At 44.5% G+C, this 27404-nt stretch overlaps 1 protein-coding gene across 1 annotated transcript; it reads right to left on the bottom strand.

Annotated features, from left to right (window-relative positions):
* Window positions 1-16806: 16806 nt before the first annotated feature.
* On the bottom strand, window positions 16807-25294 carry RFK (riboflavin kinase). The gene is made up of 4 exons (XM_045781024.2): window positions 24827-25294; window positions 23752-23903; window positions 19644-19746; window positions 16807-18922 (listed from the first exon to the last, which is right to left on the bottom strand). Exons 1-4 carry the CDS (start codon window positions 24906-24908, stop codon window positions 18792-18794), a joined length of 468 nt encoding a protein of 155 aa, XP_045636980.1. The 5' UTR covers window positions 24909-25294; the 3' UTR covers window positions 16807-18791.
* Between the last annotated feature and the right edge of the window lie 2110 nt (window positions 25295-27404).

The raw sequence follows: 27404 nt of genomic DNA on the forward strand, positions 1-27404 counted from the left end.
TGGGGACTGGCTTATTAAAGCTTATTTCTGAGCACATCGTGTGCTTGATATTATGCTTTACCAAGTAAGAGACACAAAGCAATGCTGTTTGTTAAGAGCGCTGTTTTTTTCTTTTTATCTTTCTACCTCCAATGACTGGAGATAGTGATAACAGTTATGAAGCTTCTTCCTAAAAAATCAACCCAATCCGTCTGTCAGCCCCACCATCGCTGACTCAGTTAGGTTCCCCGTTTCTCTCATCTGGACCTTTCCTGCTTCCTCCTGAATTTTGCTGAACTTCAGTCTTTTTTTTCTCCCAATGTACCCTTTATTCCTCTATCAAAGTTCCACCAGATCTTTGGTCCACCAGCCCATCGCATCCTGGGCTCCCCATTATCCATGCTGACTTTGACATTCAAGACATTGCAAGACGGAGCCATTGCCTCGATCACCCACCAGTTCCCACCTCTCCTTATTTCCCAGATTCCCCATTTGTCCTGAATTGCTTCTAAGTTCCCCAGGATAATATCCTGTTATGTCCTGGCCTTGGGTACACATTGTTCACTCTCCTTAGAATATTCTTCCCTCACTTGGACCAATTGGAAACTTTCTGACCATCCTTTAAAATCATGTTCCCTTTTTGAGATATTTGCAAATGACACTACAGATAAAAGACTGGTATCCAAGATCTATAAAGAACTTCTCAAACTCAATACATGAGAAACAAATACTCAAATCAAAAATGGGCAGAAGATATGAACAGACACTTTTCCAATGAAGACATACAAATGGCTAACAGACACATGAAAAAATGTTCAAAATCATTAGCCATCAGGGAAATTCAAATCAAAACCACACTAGGATACCACCTTATGCCAGTTAGAATGGCAAAAATTGACAAGGCAGGAAACAACAAATGTTGGAGAGGATGTGGAGAAAGGGGATTCCTCTTACCCTGTTGGTGGGAATGCAAGTTGGTACAGTCACTCTGGAAAAGAGTGTGGAGGTCCCTTAAACAGTTAAAAATTGAGTTACCCTATGATCCAGCCATTGCACTACTGGGTATTTACCCCAAAGATACAGATGTAGTGAAGAGAAGGGCCATATGCACCCCAATGTTCATAGCAGCGTTGTCCACAATAGCCAAACTGTGGAAGGAGCTGAGATGCCCTTCAACAGATGACTGGATTAAGAAGATGTGGTCCATATATACAATGGAATATTACTCAGCCATCAGAAAGAACAATTACACAGCATTTGCAGCAACATGGACAGGACTAGAGGAGATTATGCTACGTGAAATAAGTCAAGCAGAGAAAGACAATTATCATATGGTTTCACTCATTTATGGAACATAAGAAATAGGAAGATCGGTAGGAGAAGGAAGGGAAGAATGAAGGGGGGGTAAACAGAAGGGGGAATGAACCATGAGAGACTGTGGACTCTGAGAAACAAACTGAGGGCTTCAGACGGGAGGGGGGTTGGGGACTGGGCTAGGCCAGTGATGGGTAGTAAGGAGGGCACATACTGCATGGTGCACTGGGTGTTATACGCAAGTAATGAATCATGGAACTTTACAACAAAAACTAGGGATGTACTGTATGGTGACTAACATAATAAAAAAATTATCATAAAAAAAAGAAGAAAATAAAGAAGCCACATCAAACACCTAGATTAAAAAAAATAAAAATAAAAAATAAAATCATGTTCCCTTCTTCTAACCTCTCCTGGGAGGTCTCCCCCGACCACCCGGAAGATGAATCTCATTCTCACCTCTCTGCTACCTACGTGCTCTGTGCATACAGGTTTTCACATCATCCCTGTATCTACTGAAAGAGGGGGCAGCTACTTGATGCCTTGAGGTGGCTACTATTTCCTTTCCAGAACCTGGCACAGTGCCCAGAACTTGGTAAGCTCTTGGTGGAATTGAATTTTAGGAAGGCAGGACTCATATATGAACAGCTAGACAATGATCATGGTCCTGAGTGCAGTGGGAAGGGGGACGAGAGGGAGTGTCAGTTAAGCAGAAGTACAAGATAACTGCAAATAAGAGCCTGTAGGGGGTGGTCTCATGGGGGAGATTTGTGCTTTGACTTGAGTTGAAAAAGAGGATGTAGAAGATATTCCTCAAAGTACTCACTGGAGTTAATAAGTAGTTGATCTGACTTTCATGATGATAGTAGTGATAATATTAATTTACCAAGGATGTATTAAGAATTGACCATGGGGCACACCTGGGTGGCTCAGTCGGTTAAGCGTCTGCCTTCAGTTCAAGTCATGATCCCAGGGTACTGGCCCTGGGATCGAGCCCCACCTCGGGCTCTCTGCTCAGTGGGGAACGGGCTTCTCCCTCTGCCTGCCGGTACCCCTGCTTCTGCTCTCTCTCTTTCAAATAAATAAATAAAATCATTAGAAAAAGAAAAAAAAGAACTGACCACGTGCCCGACATTGTTCTAGATACTGGGAAACACCAGCAAGTGGAACCAATCAGATATTGTGTCTTAAGGAACTTGCGATGTAGTTGGGGAGAAAAAATAAATAAATCATAACAATAAAAATCCATTTTTGGTGTCTTCTATGTGCCAAACATGGTCATAGGCACTTTTTTCATTTGATCTTATTTAATCTTTACAAACAAATGCTATAGAGCAGTAATATGATGTCTCTTTATGACGGATACTCAAGGTGCAGTCAGAGTGTGAGTGGTCCCACGGGGATTTGAGTTGAGGGCTCTCCAGTCCATATTTTTTTCTGCTCTGCCACTGCTTCTAACTGAAGAAGGAATCTAGCCTCTGTCAGTAATCCTTGGATCTCTCCCATTTGGAGATTAGTCTTAACTGTATGGAATTTGCCAGAACAACGAATCACCAGAGGGTAATGCCAGTGAAGCATGAATGAGAACCCACAGTTCAGGTACAATCTTCACCCCGAGGCAGTGTGAGCGTCAAGAAAGAAAGAAATTTTTTTAGGTAATTGTAAATATTAACTAAATATAAGCCAACACATTAAAACCCAAGATAAAGACTTAGGTCCTTACTGCATACATTTGACACTGAAATAGGTATTTCAAAATCTGTTTGGAGTTAAGGAGATCTGCTTCAGAGTTCACGAAAAAAGAAACTGCAGTGCCCTACCCAAGTTCAGATGCCATCAACTGAAATAAACGGTAGTCAGCATTGTGCACTAAAATGTAATAAATGTAAATAGATTGCGTTTCAGAGAGAAACATACGAATTCTGTCAAGGTGTGACTCTCACCGACTTTGAATCTAACTGATCACCATGTATCAACATCATCTGATAATGAATAAATGTGACCAAAATTTAAGGATGTACTTGGGTTTCACATTTAAAGCTACCTATGTCTACCTTGCATTGTTTTCAACACAGGCCAAAAAAGAAGGCCCCAAAACAAGTCATAAAGCTGAAGAAAGATAAAAGAGATGACGTCTGTTTTGTTTACTTCTATTGCCTCAGTGACGAACACTTCCAATGGTACAAAGGCAAATATCCGTTGAGTGATTCCTGGTATAAAAATAATTGCACAAGGGCGCCTCCTGAGCTCGGAGTACCCACCAGAACTAGGTCCTGTGGCCACACTCAGCAGTAAGGAAGGCTTGAAAGCAAAAATCTGATCAAGAGTACTAAGACTGATTACCTTGTTGGGTTTAGAAAACTCATGACTTACCCTCTGGGACTTTGCCAACCCCAGTAAAAGCTTTCCGTTTTTAGGAAGAGGAGAACAGCAGAGTGGAGCTGGTAGATAACCTAATAAGAATGTCTCTCCCACTCTAACAAAGGTGTTCATTGATAAGAGCTGATCCCAGCTGCCAAGGGAAATGACAGAAGGCTAATGAAGCCATTCCATGGAGCAAACGTGTGTTTGTAAAGCAGAGAATTATAATGCAAGAGCAGAACAAGACGGAGGCCAGGAGGATTCCCATCTCTCTACATTACTGTCATCAGTGAAGCCTCCTCCCTGGCTAGGAGTGGGATTCCGTGCCTGATAGAAATTCTGCTGTATCCTTGAGGCTGCTTTTAGTTAAAAATTACAGAAAGGTCAACCCACACTGGCTTCAATACCAAAGGTATTTAGTGGCTCATTTAATCAAAAAGCCTAGGGTGGGGGATCAGGTACTGCTGGGAAATGGTGCTCGACCCGTGGCCTTGGGTACTGGTCGATCTCCATTGTCCCTCTGTCTTTTGCTGGGTTGGCCCCTTCTCACTGGAGACCTGCCCTCAAAGAGGCAGACTTTTCATTACCTTGAGTCCACATTCAAGAGGAAAAAGGCCCCACCCTACCCCGATGTAAGTCTCAAAAAACCGTTCATGGTATCTCATTGGTTTGGAAAAGGCATCCGCCAGTTTCCATGGTTTAAATACACCCATCGTAGCCAATTTCAAGGTTCAAATGTGATGTCTCTTGACACGAAGCCCAGAAGAAACATGAAGAAGCAAACCCTTACAGTATTTCTGCCATACAGATACACGAGAAGTAAAATGACCTCAGGAGCGTAACTAATAGTAAAATGTAACATGATTACGAAGGGATGAGTTTGGAGTAATTGTTACCTGTGTTTCTAATATAACTTCTTCAATTGAAGGCTTTATAACTGAAGTTTTAATAATTGCCGTGTCTAACAACTGACTCAGGAGATTCCTAAACAATTAACAACTGGCTTTCATAAAACCGATGAGCCAGCCTCAACACACCACTTTTTTTAGGTCAAACCTTTCCCTCTGTGATTTCTTTCTCTCACTATCAAATCTCTTATGCAGAAATTCCTGTCTTTTTTTCTCTTAGTTCCCCCATTCCAATGCTATCAGAAGGCAACAAAATAATGACTTGTTTCCTCATTTCCACCAGCAAAGAAAAACAACTTATGAATATAATGTTTTAGCAAAGACTTTTAATTGCAGCATACAATTCGGAGTTCTGTCCACTGCTACCCGTAGGGACGCAGATAGTCTCGTGTATCACCTGGTATAGAATAAGCCAATGTATTCATTTGTGCTTAAAATAATACGCATTTATCGTTTCATAGTTTTTTTTTTTAAGATTTTGTTCATTTGAGAGAAAGCATGAATGGGGAGGGGGCAAAGAGAGAGGGAGACGCAGACCCCCTGCTAAGCACAGAGCCGGATGCGGGGCTCAATCCCAGGACCCTGGAACCATGACCTGAGTCAACGGCAGACACTTAACCAACTGAGCCACCCAGGCACCCCTATTTCACAGTTTAATAACCCAGAAGTCCAGGTAGGCTTGACTGGGTTCTCAGCTTAGGGTCTCACAAAATCAAGATGCAAGTCTTTTACCTGGAGGCTTTGGAGAAAAATTGTTTTGCACGGTAATTCAGGTTGCCAACAGAATTCAGTTTCTGGTAGCCTGAGAATGGAGGTTCACGCTTACTTTTCTGGCTGTTCACCGGGGATTATTCTGAGCTCCTGGGGGCCACTCTGGTCTTCTGCGTGGTGCCCAGCCCCCCTTCAAAGCCAGCATCCATGCACTGAACCCTTCTCCTGCTTTGAATCTTTCTGACTTTCCCTCTTGCTACTGGCTGGAGAAAACTCTTTGCTTTTAAAAGGCTGGGGTGATTGGGTTAGGCCCACGCGGAGAATCCCCCTTTGGCTCTACCATAGCGTAAGTACAGGCATGAGTTCTCATCATATGCACAGTCCTGGGGATTCGAGTGGGAAATCTTGAGGGGCCACTTTACGACTCTGCCTACCATAGCCAATAAAACACTTCTGGAAATCAATTTAGCAAAAACTGTGTTGAGTCTTTTCGATATTTGTTCTGTTTGAATCCACAAAGTCCTTGCCGGGAAATATAAACAGTACCAAAGCATTTACAAAAACAAGTTTCACTTTTGTTTATAATTTAAAACTACTTTACAGTGCTCTAAAAGTAAGTTTATAAAGACTACACAAAATAGGCTACAATAGTTATATGTAGTAATAAGATACAAAAGTTTATATACACTACCATTTCGAGTGTATTTCTAAAATTAAAAACCTATGTGGATTATGTAAGCTGAACTGTAGAAAGCAAATAAACATCTGCCCCCAAATAGTTTAATGTTAAGGTGAAAAAAATAAATGTTTTTACAAATAACCACAAAATGAGGGACAATGCAAGCAAGGCAATAATTCAGGGGAAAGAAAAAAACACTAAAACCCTTAGAACACAGAGACTATGAGAAAAAGCAGATTGATGCCTCTACGGGAGAAAAGCTGCGGAAGGTGTTTGGGAGAATGAAAGTGTCTGCCAGGGTCGGTAAGAGTGAGCACTAAGGGTCTCAACTTTCCTGTCCTCTCTAAAATGACAAGCACATTTCCCCCTCGTGTTCTTGTTTCTCGGGGAACCCAGTGAGCCTAAATGGGAACGTTGCACAAATGTCCACAGATGTGGCTCAGTGCCAGCTCCCCGAACGATGCCCTCACCTCAGTTTCAATAATTACATCTCAATCTGTCCATTCACAAACTATTCCTAAGTAGGAAGCCCTTTCTTTTTTTTTTTTTTTTAATCTTCGGGAGCGATGCCCTAATTAGACTCACCATTTCTGTATTCATTTTTATAAAGACGGATTTGGCGTAACAGAAATGCCACGAGTTTGAGAGTTCAAGATTCCTGGGCTAGCATTCCAGCTCTGACCCTTTCTTCTGCGGAATCTTGAGCAAGTTACTGAAGTCCTGATTCTTCACTACGCGTGGGACACTTGAACTCCAGACCTCTCGAGGTTGCCGTGAGGAATGAATGACATTACATATGCAATGGGCCTGGTATACCAAAGGGGCTCTATAAGTGCTAACTTCCCTCCCACTCCCTTCCATATCATTTGAGTAGCAGTGAAAGCTTGTTAATAGTCTCCCTCCCATGAACTCATATTTTGAAAGGATTTGTGAAGCAGGATTACAGGAGGGAGAGAAAAGAAGACTTAACACTTAACACTCTACACACTTAATCTGGAAGCAAAGACACACCCACCCAGCGATTTTTAACAACGCCTTCTCGGCAAAGCGAATACGTTGGACGTGAGAGTTTAAGTAAGCATATCATTAACCGGATTGTCTTGATTTCTCAACAGGTAGGAAAACAGGAGATTGTTCTTTCAGAAATCCAGTGATCTGCTCCAAAGCCAGGAGGAAAGCAATCCATTCCTCACTGAACTGATAGAAGTTCTGGTTAAAGAGCCATGCGTTCAATAAGCACGCTGGCCCAATGCTTGACCTCTAGAGAGATCTGCTCATCTCTCCACATCTTTTCACTCTCTGAAAAGCAACCCTAGCTCCACCCTGGCAGAAGAGTACTTTGTTCTTGTTGTTTTTAGTAATCTCCACACCAAACATGGGGCTCGAACTCATGACCCCGAGATCAAGAGTCACGTACTCACCCGACTGAGTCAGCAGGAACCCCCAGAACAGTTTCTTAATAGAAATCCTGTGTGTACCTAGTCTGTTCAAGAGAATCCGGGCTTCTACAATAAACCCCTCCTTTTCCCCCAAGTCATGAAAAACTCACGTTAGGGTTCGCCTACGAAGGCACAGGTAATCTTCAGAGCGTGCTGAGACCATGGACAAGGAAGGACAGCAATCCAGTCTGTTTCTAGGTCACTCTGACTGTGAATCCACGTAGAAAGGGTTATGGGATTTGAAAGCGGTCTGCAAAGTCAGGAAAGCAGGCCTGTCCGGATGGTGGGGCTGAGACCTCATGCAAGTGTCCTCTCCTTTGTCCCTGGGGCCCCCAAATGACTGTGAGCCGAGGACAGCCTTGCGGGCATCACGGTCCCCCACTGAAGGCAGCCAGCTGACCCCTGCCAGTGAGGAGCAGTGGCGTGGACCTCAGACATCAGCTTGCAACAGGGGCTGTACAAACAGCCAGGCCGGGGCGGGAGATCGTGAAGTCAGGCAAGCAGGTGGAAGCAGTGGAAGCCCCCAGTCCCGGTGGCGCCATGAGATGGTCCACAGGTGTTCCTGCTGAGCCTTGAACAGCACGGGTTTGGACGGCGTGGGTCCACGTTCATGGGGTTGTTTTCACTAGGTACAGGGCAGTATCTTGAGTATGTTTTCTCTTAACGATTTTCTGAATGACGTTTTCCTTTCTGTAGCTCACTTTCTTGTAATAACAGCACGTAACACATATAACCTACGAAGCGTGTTCATCGACTGGTGGTGTTATCGGCTAGGCTTCCAGGCAACAGTAGGCTAGTAGTAGTTACGTTTTGGGGGAGTCCAAAGGCTTAGGCAGGGTTTTGAAGGCGTGGGGGGATGGGCACCCCAACTCCAGCGCTGCCCAAGGTCAAGTGTATTTAGTCTGGGTTCCGGCCAGCTTCTAACGGGGGCTCGAGCAGTGTTTTCAGTATTGAGTTGTTCCTGGAACAAAGGAACACAGAAAACAAACCAAACTGCTCATCCGCTAGTGGCCGGGCAAGGAATCCTCGATGAAGGAGTTTTCAGCCAGACGTCATGATGCACCCCTGCGGGCTGGAAGGGACCACGAGGGATCTTTGTGACTGATGCTCCGGGATGTTCCAAGGACACCGTCTTTCTCTCTCTTAGCCTGGGACTGGAATTTTTATTTCCGGCGATCCTTCTAGCCAAACTCCACGCTGAGTCCGTCATTGCAGCACAGCTGTAGAACATCTGGATAATTCCTCCGTCCTGTTTTTCCCTTGATTTTCACTTTTACAGAGCTGTTTGCCTGTGAGATCACTTGATCTCCAAACAGGCTTGTCTCCGTCCGTGTGCTCGTGAGCAGGAGAGGATCTAACGCATGGGAAAGTCTGCTGTAAGCTCGAAGTTGCTGCACCAAGGGTATCACTCCTCTGTTCACCCGTGCTGTCCCTTATACGGGAGACACTGGGAGAAATCAAACAATATTCTCAGGCCAACCATCTTGAGGTGGTTTCTCAGGAAACAGGGCAGCTACGTAATCAGTGGCACCCAGTGTAAAAATTAAGAGTTTCAAAATGGTGAGCAGCAGAGCATGGAATCGAAGCCTGGGGCCCTTGCCCTTCTAAGCCGCAAGCCCTGTGCACCTGCCCGGTGGCTCGCCCTTGAAGCTGAACGTGATTTCAGCGTATCTTCAGAGCCATGCAAGGCTTGCAAAATCCATCAGTTACTGCAGGCACCTGCACCCACCAGTAGGTCAAAGAATTTAGAGACAAAAGTGGTGGGGTTGGAGGAAACGGAAGCAGAGCTCTTTAAGATCGACAGAACGTGGAGCTTTACGGAAAACCCCAAGGAAGGTGGCTTGGTATAGAAGACTTTCTCTTCCGACATAAAAAGCTGAATTGAAAGAGAGCTGCTCTCCACGCTCAGGCTATCCGCATTCCCATCTTAGCCTGTGAGACACTGGCCGTGTCGTCTGAGGTCACGGCCGTGGCCGTGCCTCCTGGATTGTAACGTAAACTGCACACCAGCTGAAGCGGAAACTTCTACTGATGCCATTTTCAAAGGTGGTTCTTGGCCCTTCGGGGGTCATGCGGACATGGGGCTCCCCTAGGTGCGGCAATGGGTGGGGGGGAGGCTTTACTTGGTCCCAACTCAGCCTTTTTTTTTTTTCCTCCTGGTTTCGACTCCCTCTGGGCTAAAAAGGAAACCAAAGGAGAGTCCACCCTGTCCATTTGTTCATTTCCTCTGCAAGCTGCTTGGAAGTCTTGTCCCCTCTGCAGCGCAGGAGGGGGCGGGAGGAAGGGCTGGCCGGGCTCACCCAGGGTGACCTCCCTGGGCTGGCGACATCAGAGCCCTGTTTACATAGCCGAGGGACTGGCAATGCTGGAAGGGAGGGCGGAGACCACAGCACACCCCCCCCCCCACCACCACCACCACTCTTTTTTTCCTGCTGGCTTCTCAGCTGCTCTGAGCCAGCAAAGAGTGGAGAGATCTGTGGCTCTCCTCTCTCATTTGGCACCATCTGTTTCCTTTCTCGTTCCTTTCCCAAAAACTCTTTTCAGTAAACACAGTGAAATAAAACACCAGAGGAGGCATACAAGAGCAAATTCAACTTTCCCTGAAATGCTGCCTTTTGGAGACCTTTGGCAACAGCCGGAAAGTCTCCGGTGCTGCTTTTTCTTCCACATTTGGAAGGTACTGGAGAAAATGAAGGGACATGATGCTCCTTTATTTACTGAATCTGGGTGAGGTAAGGAGGGTCCGTGATTCCTTCCCCAGAAATGCACTCAAATTCCCAGAGACCCAACATATACCAGGAACCACGTGAAGGCGAGGACGATAAAGTCAAACAAACTGAATTTCTCTGGAAGACAGCCTGTAGGTTCCCCTCGGAGTCACGGACAGCAACTTACCCTGCTTTGTACCCCTAGCCCAAAGCAGAGTGCTGACACACAGTAGTCACTCCGTAAATATTTGTGCATACGTTTTCTGCTCCCAGAACGCATTGTCTACCGCTGACCGAAAGTAGGCTCTCCGCATATAATCCAGGGAAGGGTTTGCTGTGTCCTTAAAGTTGCAATGTTATCTTTGGCCGGGAGAAGAAATAACCACCTTGTAACATCACAACCCTATGAGGTAGACTCTGTTCTTACCCCTGTTTCACAAATAAGACACGAAGCCCCAGGGAAGTAAAAAACTTGTCTGGGGCAGCGAGGGTGGCTCAGTTGGTTAAGCCTCCTGCTTGGGGTCATGATCTCAGAGTCGTCAGATCGAGCCCCGCGTCAGGCTCCGAGTTGGCTTGGGATTCTCTCCCTCTTCCCCCGCCCCCCCAGATAATAAAATCTAAAAAAAATAAAGATAAATAAAAATAACTTGCCTGTGTGCATAGAAACTGGCTGAGAGGGCTTCTTTCTCATTTCCCAGATGGCAGCTGCCTGATTCCTCCAGAAGCAAACACAAGGAGGGCAGATGAAAACAGGGACTTTCCATTTTTTTTGACTGCAATCCACAATAGAAAAATAAAATTTACACCAACCCCTCTTTATAAAACTAAAGGAAAAGTTTGAGGAAACCGTACTTATCCAAATTATATTTTTTCATCATACTCTAATTTTTTTAAGCTGACCACAATCCACCAATTTTATTTCATAATGCATCCATTTAAAAACCTGAGATAGATAGATGATAATTTTTTAAAAACCTGTATTAGGTAAGAGCCCAGCCCTAGGCCCTGCTTGGCCCTGAGCTCGCTGTGCTTAAAGGATTCCCTCTGAATGTTCCCTTCGGGAGCAATTCAGTTGCAATGTCTGGTACGCCCAAAGCCCCCTTGAGGTCCCTCAGACCCTGGGCTTCTGGAAATCCTCCTCTGCCTGTCTTCTGGGTCACTTCTGGGTCACAATCCAGATTGCCATCTGAGGTGGGATCCCTATCAGATTTGGCTCTAACCATATCTGTACATCTGGTCTATGAGACCACACACCTTTGCTCCCTTCCCTCACCCCCTCTCTTGAGAGTGCAAGAGCCATGTTCTCTCTCTGCTCTGTTGTCCACAGCTAATCTAGCCACAGATTCTCATACAATCCTTCCATCCTACCTCCCAATCTAGGAAACACAAGCTCTCTGCTCGATGTAACTGCAAGGGGTCCAACAGAGCATACTGAGATCATCTCCAAATGAGCCTTCCCTCCCTCCGTCTTCAACTCCACTCCTCTGTAGGTAGGAGGGTGATGGACAGAATGGGTTTCTCGCATTCAGCATGACCTGGATTTTCTAGGACCTAGAATTGGAAAAGGGGGAAGCTAGCATCATCTATTACAAAGATTTTTACCTTTGTTGGCCTCTGCCACAAGTGTAAAGAAGAGTTCCATATTCACACGATCTCACAGATGGGTGGGCTACAGATAAGTGGAGGGAATGGAAAGGGAATGAGCAAAGGCTTGGAGTCCAGGAGAAGCAGAGCTCGGGGATTACTAGAGAACATGAGCTGCCCGGGGAGAGTCCATTATGATGGAATTCTACGGGGAACAGAAGATGGATGTCAATGAAATAGCAACAGGTCGCCCGAGGAGCTTGCCAGGGGGTCTGGAGGCTGCAGTCTGGACACTCTCCCCTGACATTAGTCGACTCTCCTGGTGTGGTCCGGGACCTGGATCCTTGGCACATCCCTGTTCCTCCAGACTTGGAGAACTTGCTCCTGACCACAATGTGTCAATTGTATTAATGCTTATGTGTTTGTCAACTTTCTACCTTTTTGCTGTCTAGACTAAAAGTTCGATCTCAGCTTTGCCAACTCTCTCCTGTGCCGGAGGCAGTGTAGCCTGCCGAAGCAAGAGCCAAGGAAAGGGTGTGCTGCCGTGTTGGGCCAAAGCTGCTTGGCCTGGTGGCCCCGGGGGATCATTCCCGAACACCACCCACAGCTCCCAGCGTCCCATGTACACAACTCCTGTAGGGCAGGGCAGCTGAGCCTCAGTCTGCGAAGACTTTCCCTCTAGAAACGGTGGAGAACAGGTCTGGCTTGTCAGGCTACGGGTCAGGGAAAGTCCCAGTTTTGAAACATGGTGGAAACCTCAGAATAGTAGTATTAGGTTTTGTTGGGTCCGGGAGAGATTTGAAAACAAAACCAAAAACTTCATTTGACAGAAATTCCGTACTGGTTGGAGAGCCTTTAATAAACTTGAAATTCCAGCAAATCGGCAAGCAAAACGACACACTGGGCAGCCGGAGAAAATGTTTTGAATTCTCAGAGGCCTAAAGGGACCCAGAGATGAACTTGGACTTCCCGTGAGAGACTCAGTCAGCAGCAGGTTATTTGTTTATAGGGATCCAAGCAGAACCCACACCAGGGAATCTTCTCAGTGCCCCACAGGGAGTGACTCTTCTAGGACTTACACCCGCCTGCTTCCAGAAGAGTCCTTACTGGCGCCACCTAGTATGTGTGCAAAATGAAATCGTCAACGTGGAAAGAGAGAACGAGCCTTGAGGGAGGCGGCGGCAGGGGGGCTGACCCATCCAAGCAGAAGTGTAAGCATTTCTTAGCACTGGAGGCCTTTAATCAAATGTAGTCCTCGGTAGAAACCACAGATGTAAAGGGTAAGAGTACTACCTTAAAGCGGGCAGGGCAGAGATACCCTTGCTTGCCCAGGTGCACCTCCAGGAAGCTCTAGGGCTCTTCCAAGAACACTCTGGAAAGCGGGGTTCTATAGGGTTATTGCTACTGAGATTGAACGCTAGCCCTGAGCTTCCTGCAGATCAAGATAAAAATGGAAACACTATGGATTACTATAGTTTTTTCTTCAGATAAAAGAAAACAAAGGGTTCTGGGGCACCTGGGTGGCACAGTCAGTTAAGCATCCCACTCTTGGTTTTGGCTCGGGTCACGATCCCGGGGTCATGGAACCGAGCCCCGCACTGGGCTCTGTGCTCAGTGCGGAGCGTGCTTGAGATTCTCTCTCCTTCTGCCCCTGCCCGAGCACACGTGTGCACGTGCTTTCTCTCTCTAAATAAAATCTTCTTTAAAAAGAGTTTGTCTGTCTCTCTGGAACATGCTAACCTAATAGAAGGAATGTTCTGGGAATGGATGCAGGAGCGGACGAACAGCAAGCACTCAGATCATTTCCTTCGGAGTTAGATAATGCAGGTGGAGACCTGTCCTTTTTTCTTACTGTCCAGTGTCAGACGCCCCTCGTTCTGTTTAGAGAATTTACTTCCCACTGCATCAGCCTTGGCGGAACAGTGTCTCTTTCTACAGAAGCTGAAGTAGGTACTCAGTTTTCCAGCCTACCCCTTGCCACTAACACAGGGGCACATGACCGAAGCTCGGCCGATCAGAGGGTAATCACAGAAAGACTGGGGCGCCTGGCTGGCTGTCGGAAGAGCATGTGAATCTGTCTCAGGGTGTTGGGGTCGGGAGTTTAGCCCCACGCTGGGTGTAGAGACTATTTAACTGACTGAGCCACCCAGATGCCTCAGGTGGAGAGGCTACTTAAGTAAAAACTTCAAAAAATTGTTTAAAAAAAAAACCCATAGATTAGTTTCGGGACAACAGGGCCAGCTGTGCGGAGAATGTGGCTCGCCTGGGGCTTGCTGGGAAGCTGGGACATGCTCGCTCAGCAGCAACGGCACTGTCCTCGATGAACCAGCTGTGTGTGTGATTTTGGCCTTGGTTCTGAGGTCCCCTTTCCTTACCCGGCGTCCAGCGTTCCCATCCCCCCTGAGTTACCCATCATTCTTCCAGTTCAGTTCACTTCCTGCTTAAATCAGCCAAGTCCTTCTCTGTTACTTGCCACCAGTTAGATCCCTAAGCAAAATGGTAACCTAGGAGGCTTAGGTCCGCTGTGGGAAATACAGAAGATCATACAGTGCAGTTACATAATACTTGGATTTAACTTAAGAGAATTCAACTATAGGACAGACTCACTGGACAAGAGCATGAGTGAGAATAGGAAGATTCTCTTACTTGCTTAGTTATCCTTGCCTGTTTAAACTCAACCAAGGCTCCTACTACCCCAGAAGGGCCTGGCCAAAATGCAAAGAAACATAAAAGAATTAAATTTTAGATTTAAATTTAAATTTAAATTCTACGCCTTAGCAATTTAAAGCTAAGAAGTGTTCCCGGGTAGTTTTGACTTTTCTATCTGCCTGTTGGCCATGCCCGCTGACCACCCAAGTGCTTCCTAAGACGAGGCTCTCCCATAGACAGCAAGAGTGTTCAAGACTCTGTACAGGGGCTGGCCCCCGCCCCTTCCCCACACCCTTCAACAGCTCTGCTCTCCCACTGTCCTAGGTAACCCACAGAACTGGTACTGGTTTACAGCACTGACCTGAAGAAACTCTGTTAAGACTTATCTCCTGGAGGACAGCAATTTGACATCTCAAATCTAGTTCCAAAGCAAAAAAATTATAAATATGTTGTAGATGATGCCTTTGTACCATCTTCACTCCCAACCCAATGGCTCACACCTGTTTCCATTAGAGACAGAAGAGACGGGGAAGGGGGGAGGCAGGGGAGAAGGGAGAGGAGAGCAGGAAAGGAGGCCATCTATTTTAAGCTTCACATCAGGGTTCCACTGTACAGGATGCTGTAACAAAACACCCCAGACTGGGTGACTTACAGACGACAGAAACTTATTTCTCACAGCTCTGGAGGCTGCAAGTCTGAGCCAGCATGGTCAAGTTCTGGTGAGATGCTTCCTGGGTTGCAAACTGACTTCTTGTGTCCCCGTGTGGCAGAAAGAACGAAAGTTCTCTGGGGTTATCTTTTATAAGGGCAATCCCATCCATGACAGCTCCACCCCCGACCAAAGGTCCCACCTGCCCACACACTGGGTAAGACTTCAACATATGAATTTGGGGAGGGGGTCATAAAAAATTAACTTCCCACCCAGTGTTGACATCTTATAATCATCTACACCTCCAACTGAAAGAGAAAACGTTTAAATTCACCTGGACACTCCAGATTTGAAGATATGAATATCACTTTAAATCCATGCTTATCCTCCCCAGGTTTTTTTGGGGGGGGGGGAGGGGTAGTGATATTTATTATCCTGAGTTTGATTTTACAGTGATGTATTTATATATAAAAACGTACCAAGTCATACAATTTAAATACGTGTGGCTTGTTATGTCAATCATGCCCTAATAAAGCTATAAATTTACTTAAATTAACATACAGTGTTTTATTAGTTTCAGGTGTACAACATACTGATTCAACAATTCTGTACATTACTAGTGCCCACCACGGTTAAGTGTAGTCACCATCTGTCATCATACATTATTACATTGTATTCCCTGTGCTGTACGTTTCATCCCTGTGACTTATCTTACAGCTGAAAGCTTGTACCTCTTAATCCGCATTATTTCTTCATCCCCCATCTACCTCCCCTCTGTCCAATTTTTATAGACCCTTATTTTACCATTTTTAACGCTCTTTTCTTTACACATATTAAAGTCATTTCGAAGTCTATCTGATAATCCCTGCATCTGTCATGTTTGTAGAGATTGTTCCAGAATTCGTTTCTGCTAACTCTTGTTTCTGATGGCATCTCTTTACAGGGCACATTTATCTCCCAACTCAGTCTCTGAAGGTCAGACTGGATCTCCTCTTTCAGCCTCATATCCATTTCCCAAGCTGGGGGCGGGGGGAGACAGGAAAAGGCTGGCACTTTTACCACTTTTGTCCAAGTAAACTTCCGGCTTACGCCTGCCTGATCCCAGCTGTTACAACAGCAGCCCTAGCTGCAAACGTGTAAGCCCCCGTTGTTGACAGTGCCTGAGGAGTGTTGAAAGAACACCCGTGTCCCTGCATACACCAGACACAGGCAGGAGCTCCAAGGGACTGCTAGTCGCCAAGACGGCAGAATCCTGTTTTGGAGCAGAAGTCATGGAAGGGAACTCTGACTTCTACTCCTCTGGCTCCTAAAAATATAATGGGGACCCTCACCTTCAGAAAGCAGGCTTTTGAGAACTGACACCCTGTGAATGGAATGCTCTTCAGGGTTGGGGCGCCTGGGTGGCTCAGTCGTTAAGCGTCTGCCTTCAGCTCAGGGCGTGATCCTGGGGTCCTGGGATCGAGCCCCACATCGAGCTCCATGCTCCACTGGGAGCCTGCTTCTTCCTCTCCCACTCCCCCTGCTTGTGTTCCCTCTCTCGCTGGCTGTCTCTCTCTGTCAAATAAATAAATAAAATCTTAAAAAAAAAAAAAATAGAATGCTCTCCAAATAAACCCGTGCTGCAGGGATCAACAGGGACTTGTCAAGACAAAGCCCGTGGTTCTAGAACTACCACTGCTCCGCAGGGATTGCCCCCCCCACCAGCAGCCACCTGCAACTCGCCAGTCAGGCCCTCAAACACACCAGCAAGGGACCACCAGCCGGCAAATGAGGGACCTACACATAGACAAGGCAAAAGATTCAAACTGACACAGGGAAAGAAACATCACTTAGGTAAGATTTATTTCAAGCCCTGAAATCAGATCAATCAAAAATGGTACTACTGCCATTTCTTATAATACATACTTAATATAAAACTTTAAGAAGTATAGACACTATTAACTAACCCTTAAACCTTACAATATACGATTTTCAAATTGTAAGGTGACAACATCAAAGACTTCACACACTTAATAAGGACATAATTAGCAGCAGGCTATTCAAACAAACATAAATCTGTTTTTACACCTTCCGTGTCTGTTTTTATCTTTGCTTTACAATCCACTAGTAATTGCGGCTTCTTTCAAGTATAGGGTCTCTAACATTAAGTTACATTTTTCAAGTCTTTTTATAAAAGGAAGACACATACTACATTGTTTGCCATAAATTCATATACTGAAAAGTAAAACACAATCCAACTCAATTTATCCATGCTTCCCCTTTCTCCAATGTTTTAGGTGTGTTTCTAAATACTCTGTGTCGTTCTTAAAATCTGTTCTCTATTTATGCAGATCAGGGAAAATGATTTATAATGAGTTACTTTTAAAACTACCTTCTCTATACTTCTGCTCCTTTCCCCACGCTAAAGTGGGTGCTTAAGTAAACAATAATGCCATGTACTGTTTCAGGAGGCCCAATCTGTAATCTCAATTTCCTAAATACCCAAAGATTTCAATGTAAATTAGAGTCTCGAGTAGCCAAAAATTACTTCTTAGTTAGGAGGAAGAAAAAATGCATAGTATGAGGATTATGTAACTAAAACTTTATTATTTATGCCTTTTCCCCAAGCTGCGAGCACTGTTTAGCATTTAATTACACTGTGCGTACACAGCTACGACAGTTTACATTTGCTCAGGAATATGTAATTACATTAAAAATAAGTAGCTTTCATAACTTAATTGGCTTAAATGGCTTCCTTAGGGGGAAAACAAATGTTTTGTGTTAAGAAAGTGGTGTATACAAATGAACTGCTGTGTGCTCATTTAAACTTGAGGAAACCTAATGAAGTTTTAGGGATATTCTTCCTAAAATGCAATACGGATATGCACTTAGTCACTGTTTATATAGTGAAGGGATGGAATGGTAGATACAGATGCAGTCTTTTGTCTAAGTGAACAGTTGCAGGGTATTCTAAACGAGATAGGGAAAAAAAAAAAAAGACACGGACAATTGTTTCAAGGAAAAAAGAACCAAAGTCAAGAAAAACAAGCAATATCTACTCTTAAAAAGGAGAATTGTTATACAACACAAAAATGAGACCTAGAGATTAGAAAAACACTCATTTTACCTTCGGGAGGTAAACACAAAGATGATGGGGAGGGGGAGTCTAGACCAAGGAGAACTGAGGCAGCTGGGAGACAAAATGGAACACAGTGCAATGATCTGACCTCATAAAGGAAACGACTAACCACAATGAGACGTCACACAAGAGAAAAAAAAAATTCACATGTCTACGGGTTTGCAATAATCTATTAATGCACAAAATATCAAAAATATAAAGTCTGGATCTTTCCCCTTCTGGATCTTTTCCCCTTAGGTTGATAATCCACTGCCAAGCCTCTCCCGAGTCCATGTACTTTGGTGAGCCTCCTCTGCTTGGCAGCACGTGCTACCCAAGTACATACGTACTACTGCGCACCAGGAGGATTACCAGTGCTCATCTCCAATCTAGTGACTTGCCTCTTTACCCATACTTAGATACATTTGCATTTCCGTTATAGGACACTGAAGACCTTTCTAGTGGTACATTTTCATCAACACATTACATAAAAAAAAAATCTTGATTTTTAAAATGAATCACTTTAGGACTATAGCATGATGGGTTGGTTTAATTTGAACAGCTGAAACATAATGTGCTAAAAGACACTGTACTGTTTAATTCGCGGCTGGAGGAAAATGTCTGATTTTCAATGTAGAACGACTGAGGAGTCATGAGCAGTAAAATATTAGAAAACAGTGAATGAATAAATAAGAATAAGATGGTTTTTTTTATCAGTGGCCATTCATTATTTTGTTTTTAGGAACCTGGAAGAAATTGTCTTCTTTGAATTTCAAATGTTCTGGTAAATCTAGTCGTTTCTTAGCTTCCTCAATATCAGCTTGAATTGCTGAAATAAGGGACTCTGTGGAGAGAACAGAGGAGGTAAGTGATGAGAAACTGCTGCTACACACTTACTACTCCTTTGTTCGGCCTCCTAAAAACCCACAGGCTGGCAGCGTCTTTAGCACCGGGCAGATGCCCAATAAATGTTTCTTCCAGCCCTTCTTCCAGACTTAAGTAAAAGTCAACGGTCCACAAGAGACGTCCCTGATCTTTGTGCATTAGCACAAAGGTAGGTCACAGATACCAAAGGGAGAAAATACTCGTGATCAAGCCTCTTCAGTATTCACAGATGTCAAATTCCACAGCAGAACTGAAACAACCCACCACACTAACATACTTGATACCATTTGTTTCAAGTATCGATTTAGTTTCTTACACTTCAAGCATTGCAAAGCATCCATCATTCATCTCAGCATTCATTCTCATTTATTCCTTAAAATATGAAAAGGAAATAAAGATTTCATTCACTTCACACTATTGGGAGAGAAGCAGCCATCCTGCTGGGCCTGAATCTAGGCTCCATCGTATACTGATGTGACTCTGAACAAATTATTTAACCGCTTTCTGCCAATTTCCTCATCTGTGAAATGGGCAAAATAATTCCTCATATGTTTCTGTGGGGGTGAAAGGCACTAATGCGTGTAAGGCACAGGCTCAATTGTTCTCTCTCCTGCCATGCTGTTACTAGGAGAAGCAGAAGTAGCTGCAGTAATACTTAAGAAGATCGGAACAGAACTTACCTAGCGAATCGAAGTTCTTTTCCGGTCTGAGGTAACCAACAATGGCCACATTGAGGATCTCCCCATAGAAGTCCTCTTGGAAGGTATGCATGATATGAGTTTCCTAGAGTTAAGAAATGTTAAAAAGATTACCATCAAATTACAGAATACCTGAAATTTGAAATATATCTCCACATTTATGGTGGGGATAATTTAAATGAAACAATCAAACCTTACTAAATTTTTAAAGACAGGTTAAAATCTAAGTACGTTTTTTTCCCTGAATTCTTCCATCAGTCCTGTTCCTGTCCCTGACCTCACATATAAACATTATAACTGAGTAAGTCAGATGTTGTATCACAAATCTGGTATGATTTGTTTATTTAAAAAAAAAAAAAAAGGGAGGGGGCGCCTGGGTGGTTCAGTCGGTTAAGTGTCTGCCTTCAGCTCAGGTCATGATCCCGGGGTTCTGGGATTGAGCCCCATGTCGGGCTCTCTGCTCAGTGGGGAGTCTGCTTCTCCCTCTCCCTCTGTGCTCTCTCTTTGTCTCTCTCAAATAAATAAATAAAATCTTAAAAAAAAAAAAAAAAAAACGAAACCTAACATGCAGGGGCACCTGGCTGGCTTGGGTCAGTGCAGCATGCATCTCTTGATCTCAGGGTTATGAGTTCGAGCCCCACATTGGGTGCAGAGATTACTTCAAAATAAAATCCTTAAAAAAACTAACATGCAGAGTAATTAAGTCTTATCAGGGCAAAAAACCCACAAAACACAAAAACAAACACCCGAGTCAAGATACCACCAAGTAAGGAGCAAAGTATTAAGAGATGTTACTACTAAAAGAACCATTTCTTTTTTATTTTTTTTAAAGATTTTATTTATTTATTTGACAGAGATAGGGACAGCCAGCAAGAGAGGGAACACAAGCAGGGGGAGTAGGAGAGGAAGAAGCAGGCTCCCAGCAGAGGAGCCTGATTGGGGCTCCATCCCATAACGCCGGGATCACGCCCTGAGCCAAAGGCAGACGCTTAACCGCTGTGCCACCCAGGCGCCCCCTTAAAGAACCATTTCTAAGACTAATCAGGATCCGTGTGTCTCTGACGCATACGGTCACAGAAGCCTCTGAGGGTTAGGTGGAGCTGAAGATGACGTGTAGGCAGGAGGGCCCAATGCAGGATCCTGATCAAGGAACAGCATCAACTAATGGGTACAGGCCATGTCGAAGCAAAATGGTGGAGGAGGAAGATGGTGTTCTGTAATCTGAATTTCAGTAGACTCTTACCAAGAAATCCAAGTCCAAAAGCAGGAAAGCCGGTTAAGAGAACAAACAAATATAGAAGATGGCAGCACTGAATGTTGAGAAGTTTAAACAATCTAGATAACATGAAACCTGGAGATAGAGGCATATTTTGTGCAGGACTTAAGAAAATCTAATATATGAAGGACACTTAAAACTGAAGCATCAACACTGATCATTATAAAACATTACTGCGAAAAATGGTCAAGATGTCTACTCCTCCTAAATTGATCTACATGTTCCATGTCACCCCTGTCAAAATTCTAGGTTTTTTTTTTTTTTTAATGATGGAAACTGTCAAGTGATTTTAAAATTTATAAGGAAATGTGAAGGTTGAAATTATCCCCCCAAAATCTTGAAACTAAAAGTAGAGGATGTACACAGTCAGATATCAAGACCTATTATAAAAGCTACGAAAATGAAGACATGTGGTAATGGCCCAAAGACAGACGAGGAGACCAAGTATGAGCACATTTTGGAGACTCACACATGTAAGTCACAGGGCTTATGACCAAGGTGACAGTGCAGTGCTGTCACGAAAGAATGGTATTTCAAAAAACGGGCTGAGTCAATATCCAAATGGGAAAACATTAATTTTGACCCTTACTTTGCACCATACTCAAAAATCAATTTGATGAGAAAAGTTTAAAACAATTAAGTTTCTAGAAGAAAACAAAGATGAGTATCTTTATGACTTGGGAACAGGCAAAGATTCCTTAAATAGGATACAAAAGGCACCACCCATAAAAGAGAAATGATGAATTGGGTTACATTAGCACTATGAACCTCTGTTCTTCAAAAGACACCACTACATTAAAACGACAACAACAACAAAAGCAACACAGAAGGCGACAATATTTGCAATACATATCCCAACAAAGGAACCAGATCTGGGAAATACTAGGAACTTCTTTAAGTCAATTAAAACAGCCAATCCAATTTTTTTTAAAGGGGGAAAGACTTCAACAGACACATCACAGATATCTAATATTGGCAAGAAAAGGAAAAAGAAAATCTGAAAAGTATGAACCTCCTACCAGTAGAAAATTGAGTTTCTTCTAACTCTGGCAGGACTTCCAAGGCATTCCTCCACTGGCTTGCTACAGTAGTGGTCCTGTTAGCAGAAATCTGTCATGGAATAGCTCTCCCTCTCCTCTTCATTTCCTCCCCATCTACAGAAAACTACTTTGTGTTCTTTCATTAGTTCTTTTCCTTTACTCCAAATAATTTCCACATCCTTAATACTCAAAAATAAGAAATACTGAACACAATGTTAAGCAATTCTGGGTCATTTCTACTGTTTGAACCAAGACTTAGCCCTATGGTTTTCCAACTGTGACACACTTCTGTAAACTCTTCAAACAGGACAGAATTTAGATCTACTCTGTTTTTGCCATACATTTAACCTGACCAAGATCCAGCCCCATCTAGCAGATTAGGGTCTTAAGAGGCATGGGTACTGTGAAAAGAGCAGAAAAGGGGTACACCCTCAAAGCAGTTTGAGAGAGGGGAAAAAAAAAAAAAGCATCACCTTGCAATTTTATTAGAAAGCACCACCTAATGGAGTAAGCAGTTCTATCCTAGCAGGGTGAGCAAGTAATTAAAGGGTGAATGAACTATATATTAACTGTAGCAAGTTCAATTTTATCAAACATGCTCTTAAGTAATTCACTTCATTTTTTTTTAAAGGGGGATGCAGAAGGAGAGGGAGAGAGAATCTCAAGCAGGCTCCACACCCAGCACAGAGCTGATGAGGGGCTCCATCTCACCACCCTGAGAACATGACCTGAGCCGAAATCAAAAATCAGGTGTTTAACCAACTGAGCTGCCCAGATGCCACAAGTAATTCACTTTTATCTCCAGTGGAGGTAAACTCATGGACAGCTATAAAAATTAATATTGCAATTTTGGCTTGAAACTCCACTTTTTATTTTCTACATGACTTAAAAGATAAATGCATAAAAAATATTATTGTATATTATTGGGCAGACAATGTATAAGGATGTAATTTGTGAGTTTTTATGTACTATTAAAATTGTCGTAAATCCAAATTAGAATTTATAACTGTAGAAAGTTAAAAGAACTCCTCACAGTAACCACACACAAAAAAATTCTATAGAAAGTACACAAAAGGAACTAAGGGAATCAAAATGTGTCACTACCAAAAAAAAAATTAAAAAACAAAAGGCAGTAATAGAAGAATAACAGACAAGCTGTAAGGCATATAGAAAACAGCAAAATGGCAGAAGTCCCTCCTTATCAGTCATTAGCTTAAATGTAAATGGACTGAACTCTCCAATGAAAAGGCAGAGATTAATAGAATGGTCAAAAGGCACAATCCAATTATACTTCCCCTTTTACAAGAGATTCACTTTATTTTATAAGAGATTCACTTTGGATCTAAAGGCACAAATACATTGAAAGTGAAAGGATGAAAAATTAATCCAGTCAAACAGTAACTAAACACGTCACTTGAAAATCCTTCAAGAAAACTGCCAAAAATTCTAGTAATTTAGACTATGTTTTGAGTACCACTAATGATTTCTATGTGCATCTAATACTGAATATTACCTTAAATTACTATCCCATTTTCAGTGATAGAGCTAAATAGACTTTTTTTTTTTAAGATTTTATTTATTTATTCGACAGAGATAGAGACAGCCAGCAAGAGAGGGAACACAAGCAGGGGGAGTGGGAGAGGAAGAAGCAGGCTCATAGCAGAGGAGCCTGACGTGGGGCTCGAACCCATAACGCCGGGATCACGCCCTGAGCCGAAGGCAGACGCTTAACCGCTGTGCCACCCAGGCGCCCCCAGCTAAATAGACTTCTTACCATAGACTTTTTTGTATTCTTGTAGTATGGGTTCCATCCTATGCTCACCACCATCTTATGAACGTCTCCATTTCCAACGCTGGCCCAGCCATAATAAATGCCAGTGGATACATCAGCTGGAAGATTATCAACTACTTGTTCCGGAAAGTTAGCTAAATAACAGAAAATAAATATTCTGAGTGTTAACAGTTTCATAGCAAATATTTATAAAAATCTCACGAAGGCTAGCCTAAATCATTATGCTCATAAATTTCCTGGAATCCTGCCTATGATTATCAATCCCACCATTCTATAGTATGGCTTGGTTGTTTGTTTGTTTTTTTTTCTTTCTCCTCTTCATGTGGCTAGGTTAAGAACAATTAAATGTATAAAGCTCTCCAAAAAACAAAAACACACACTTGAGGTAGATGAAAAGAGATGCATGAACAGCTGGGGTTTTTTTTTTAGACCTGGTCTTTCTTAAAGAGATTCAGAATCTCTTGAAACGATTCTTATTTTCAAAATATACGTGGCTAGGTCCCCAACTCAAAGACTAGGGGCAACCCTGGTATGCATTTTTAAGGATGAATTACTCACACAGTCAGGTCCTGACTACTGAAACTAATGCAGACAGACCAAAAAAGGTATCAGATTCTCGTCCAATTGCTAACAAGACATACAAAGAGAACAAACAAACAAACAAAAAAAAACCTTACAGTTGGCTTGGAAATTTAACCAATCTGGTTCCCATTACGTTTCCTAATGGGGATGACGCGTGCCATGCCTGTCAGCTCTAGCTTGGTTGGATAGGGAGGCGGGAAAGGGGGGGATCCCGAAACTCAGCTCGGCTTTCTGCCCTCACCACCCCTCAAGCCCGGTCCCCGGTGAGCCCCGAGCCGTGGATGTGGACGAGCTTCCTCAATCCGACCAAAGGTCCTCCGCCTCAACAAAGCGAGAACCGAGCGGAGGGGAGGGCGTCACCTCTGCCCGCAGCCCCGAGTCCCGCGTCTGACGTCCCGGCCCCCACTTGACCCATCTCCGGAAGCCCGGAGGGAGGGGTCCCGGGGAGGAGGGCCCCGCGACCTTCCGCGCTCACCTGTGGGGATGCCCAGCTGCTTGGAGCCGCGGCCGAAGCCCCGCACCACCTGGCCGCGGCAGAAGTACGGCAGGTGCCTCATGACGCCGTCCGCTTCGGGCTCGGACTGCGACCCGGTCCGCGGGCCCGGCGAAGCCGCCGTCGAAGCGGTGCCCGGATCCCCCGGACCGGCCGGGGAACCCGAGCAGGAGCTCGGCTAGTGCCCGAATCCCCCCGCGACCCGCAGGGAGGGTAGGCGCACAACGGGCCAGGCGGCGGCCGACGACACGCCGCAGTGAGTCCCTCAGGCCACTGATCCAAACGAAACCGCCAAGCGAGTAAGAGCTTGTGTCTCCGCCCCGGGAACAGCGGCGAGGGCGGATATAAGTGCGGGCGTGGGTGGGGAGCGCTCCGGGGTCAGCGGGGGAGGGCCCGAGCCCGCCCAGAACCGCAGGCCTGCGCACTCTTCCTCAGCCAAACGCTTCGGAGCCCGCTCGGCTTCCGTAGCCCCGCCCCCGTGTGGCCCCGCCCCCAGCCGCGGACCCGGAACCGCCGCCCCGCCCCTCTTGGGCTTCTCCGGGCCTCCGGCGCTGGAAACTGTGGCGGGAATCCCTCTTTCACCTAGGTTGCTGTGAAAATACCGTTGTCCGACAATCCTGTTTCTTTTCCCTTTCTCCTTTTCATTACGATTCTGACGCCAGAGACGTTCTTTAGCTTCTTGGCAACCGCGAGTTCGATGGTCATTCGTCATTCATTCGTTCTTTAAACATTTATTAAAGTTCCAAAATTCCAGCTCAAGGTCACCACGTCGCAGAGGCTTTAACTATCTGCGGAAAATGGCCCTCGTGTCCCCCAGACCACCTGACCGCGGTCTGAAGTTATATCGGAACGTAGGCACCGAGGGAGCAAGTCCTAGTCTAACGCTGCAATCCCGGTGACTAGTGCAAGGTCGCAGTAATACAGTTTTCTTTCAGGAGGGGTGCAGCTGCCTACCTAACCCTCCTCTGGGAGGTGTTACCCTGAGAATGTAATAAACCCGACAAAAGACGTCATCTCTACTGCAATGCCAATTTGTGGGCCTTCTAACCCTTGGATCTGTAAACATTACCTAAGGAAGTAGCTCAAGGGAAATTTCTTGCTCACAAGAAATGCAAGGTTCAGTCACAAGGTGCATCCTCTTGTCTTGTTCTTGAAAAAGAAGTTTGAATTGTTCTCTTTGCTTTTCTCTATGAATCTGTGTGAAATCCTGTCCAGACTTGGCAGTTGCTTGTACCTTACATATATGTAAGTATGATAATGCTTAAGCCGAAGGGCTTGGCAAGACTGTCATATTTCCCTAAGGCTAGTGTAGCACATGGTTCATAGCAAACACTCCGTGTAAGTATTTGTGGAAAGAACAGATTAAGAGCCTAGTGTGTGCCAAGTAGAGTGCAAGATGCTAGGGGGGCAAAGGTGACTGAGACAAGTTCTTGGCCCTCAGAGACTCCGTCTAGTGAGAGAGACTATACTGTCAGTACTCCAATAGAAGTCCCGACAAAGGGAGTGAAAGGCTGCCCAGGGAGCGGACCTCGCATAAAAGGCCTGTTGCGTAGTTAATGGTTAAGAGCACCGAGGCTAGAGCTAGATAAGCCAGGGTTTCAGTACAAGCCTCACTTGCCTCGTTGAATTGCCAGGTGACCTTGGGCAAAGTACACTGTCTGAATCTCGGTGTCTGTATCAACTAAATGGGAATATTAACAATTTTGTGGGGTTTCAGTGAGCCGATGCATGTACAACACTTAACAAATTTCCTGGCCTGTCGTAAAAATTATTATCGTCATGGTTGTCATCAGTGAAACACCAAACAAGAAAAGCCTGTAGGTAAGAGCCTGCTAAAGCCGCCCTGAGTGCTAGTCCATATCCTAGAGTTCCAAGGAGGTAGGGGAATTAAATGAAATAAAATAATTAAATGAGTCATGAGAAATAAATGAGGAAGGGTGGTTTTAGAATTAAATGAGATAATGCTAGGTACTTCACATATGTTTTATCAAAAAAGGGAAAATTCCATATGTCACCCTACCTCCTCACCTTCCCCCTTTAAATGCAGCCCCTACCCACTGCCTCCTTGCCAACAGTCTCCTATAAGGCTGTCCTGCTCACCACTCCCTTGCTGTGTATTCAATAAACTTCTGTCACTTTGTTCTGCCTCGGGTGAATCCTTTCACTGCCCTCGCCACTGGCTTGCACCCAGTGGATCATCGCCCCACATTTGGGGTCCCCATCCAATCAGGAGAAAGACCACATTTTGACACCACACCCTTCACTCCACCTCTGTGGCCAAAGAATATCCTTGCAACAATTCAGGTGATTTTCTGCAGCTTGTAGGATACATTCTTTTTCCCAGTCATTTGACTACAAAAACACACTACCCAGCACTCATAGTTCCCATTGTATCTGTAAATCTACAGTTGAAAGAGTGTGGGTGCGTCTTTATAAAACTTAGTGCTTTTAACCAAGTGTTCAAAGTATGACTTGTATTTCCCTGAACTGCTCAAACAGCATCCTTTCTTCTGCTGCTGGGCAAAGAGCCTGCTTCTCTGATGTTGAGTTGTCTCTCTGC

The sequence above is a fragment of the Ursus americanus genome, chromosome 34 (genome assembly GCF_024610735.1).
Source record: "Ursus americanus isolate L20-20 chromosome 34, mUrsAme1.1.p, whole genome shotgun sequence".
Taxonomy (NCBI): domain Eukaryota; kingdom Metazoa; phylum Chordata; class Mammalia; order Carnivora; family Ursidae; genus Ursus; species Ursus americanus.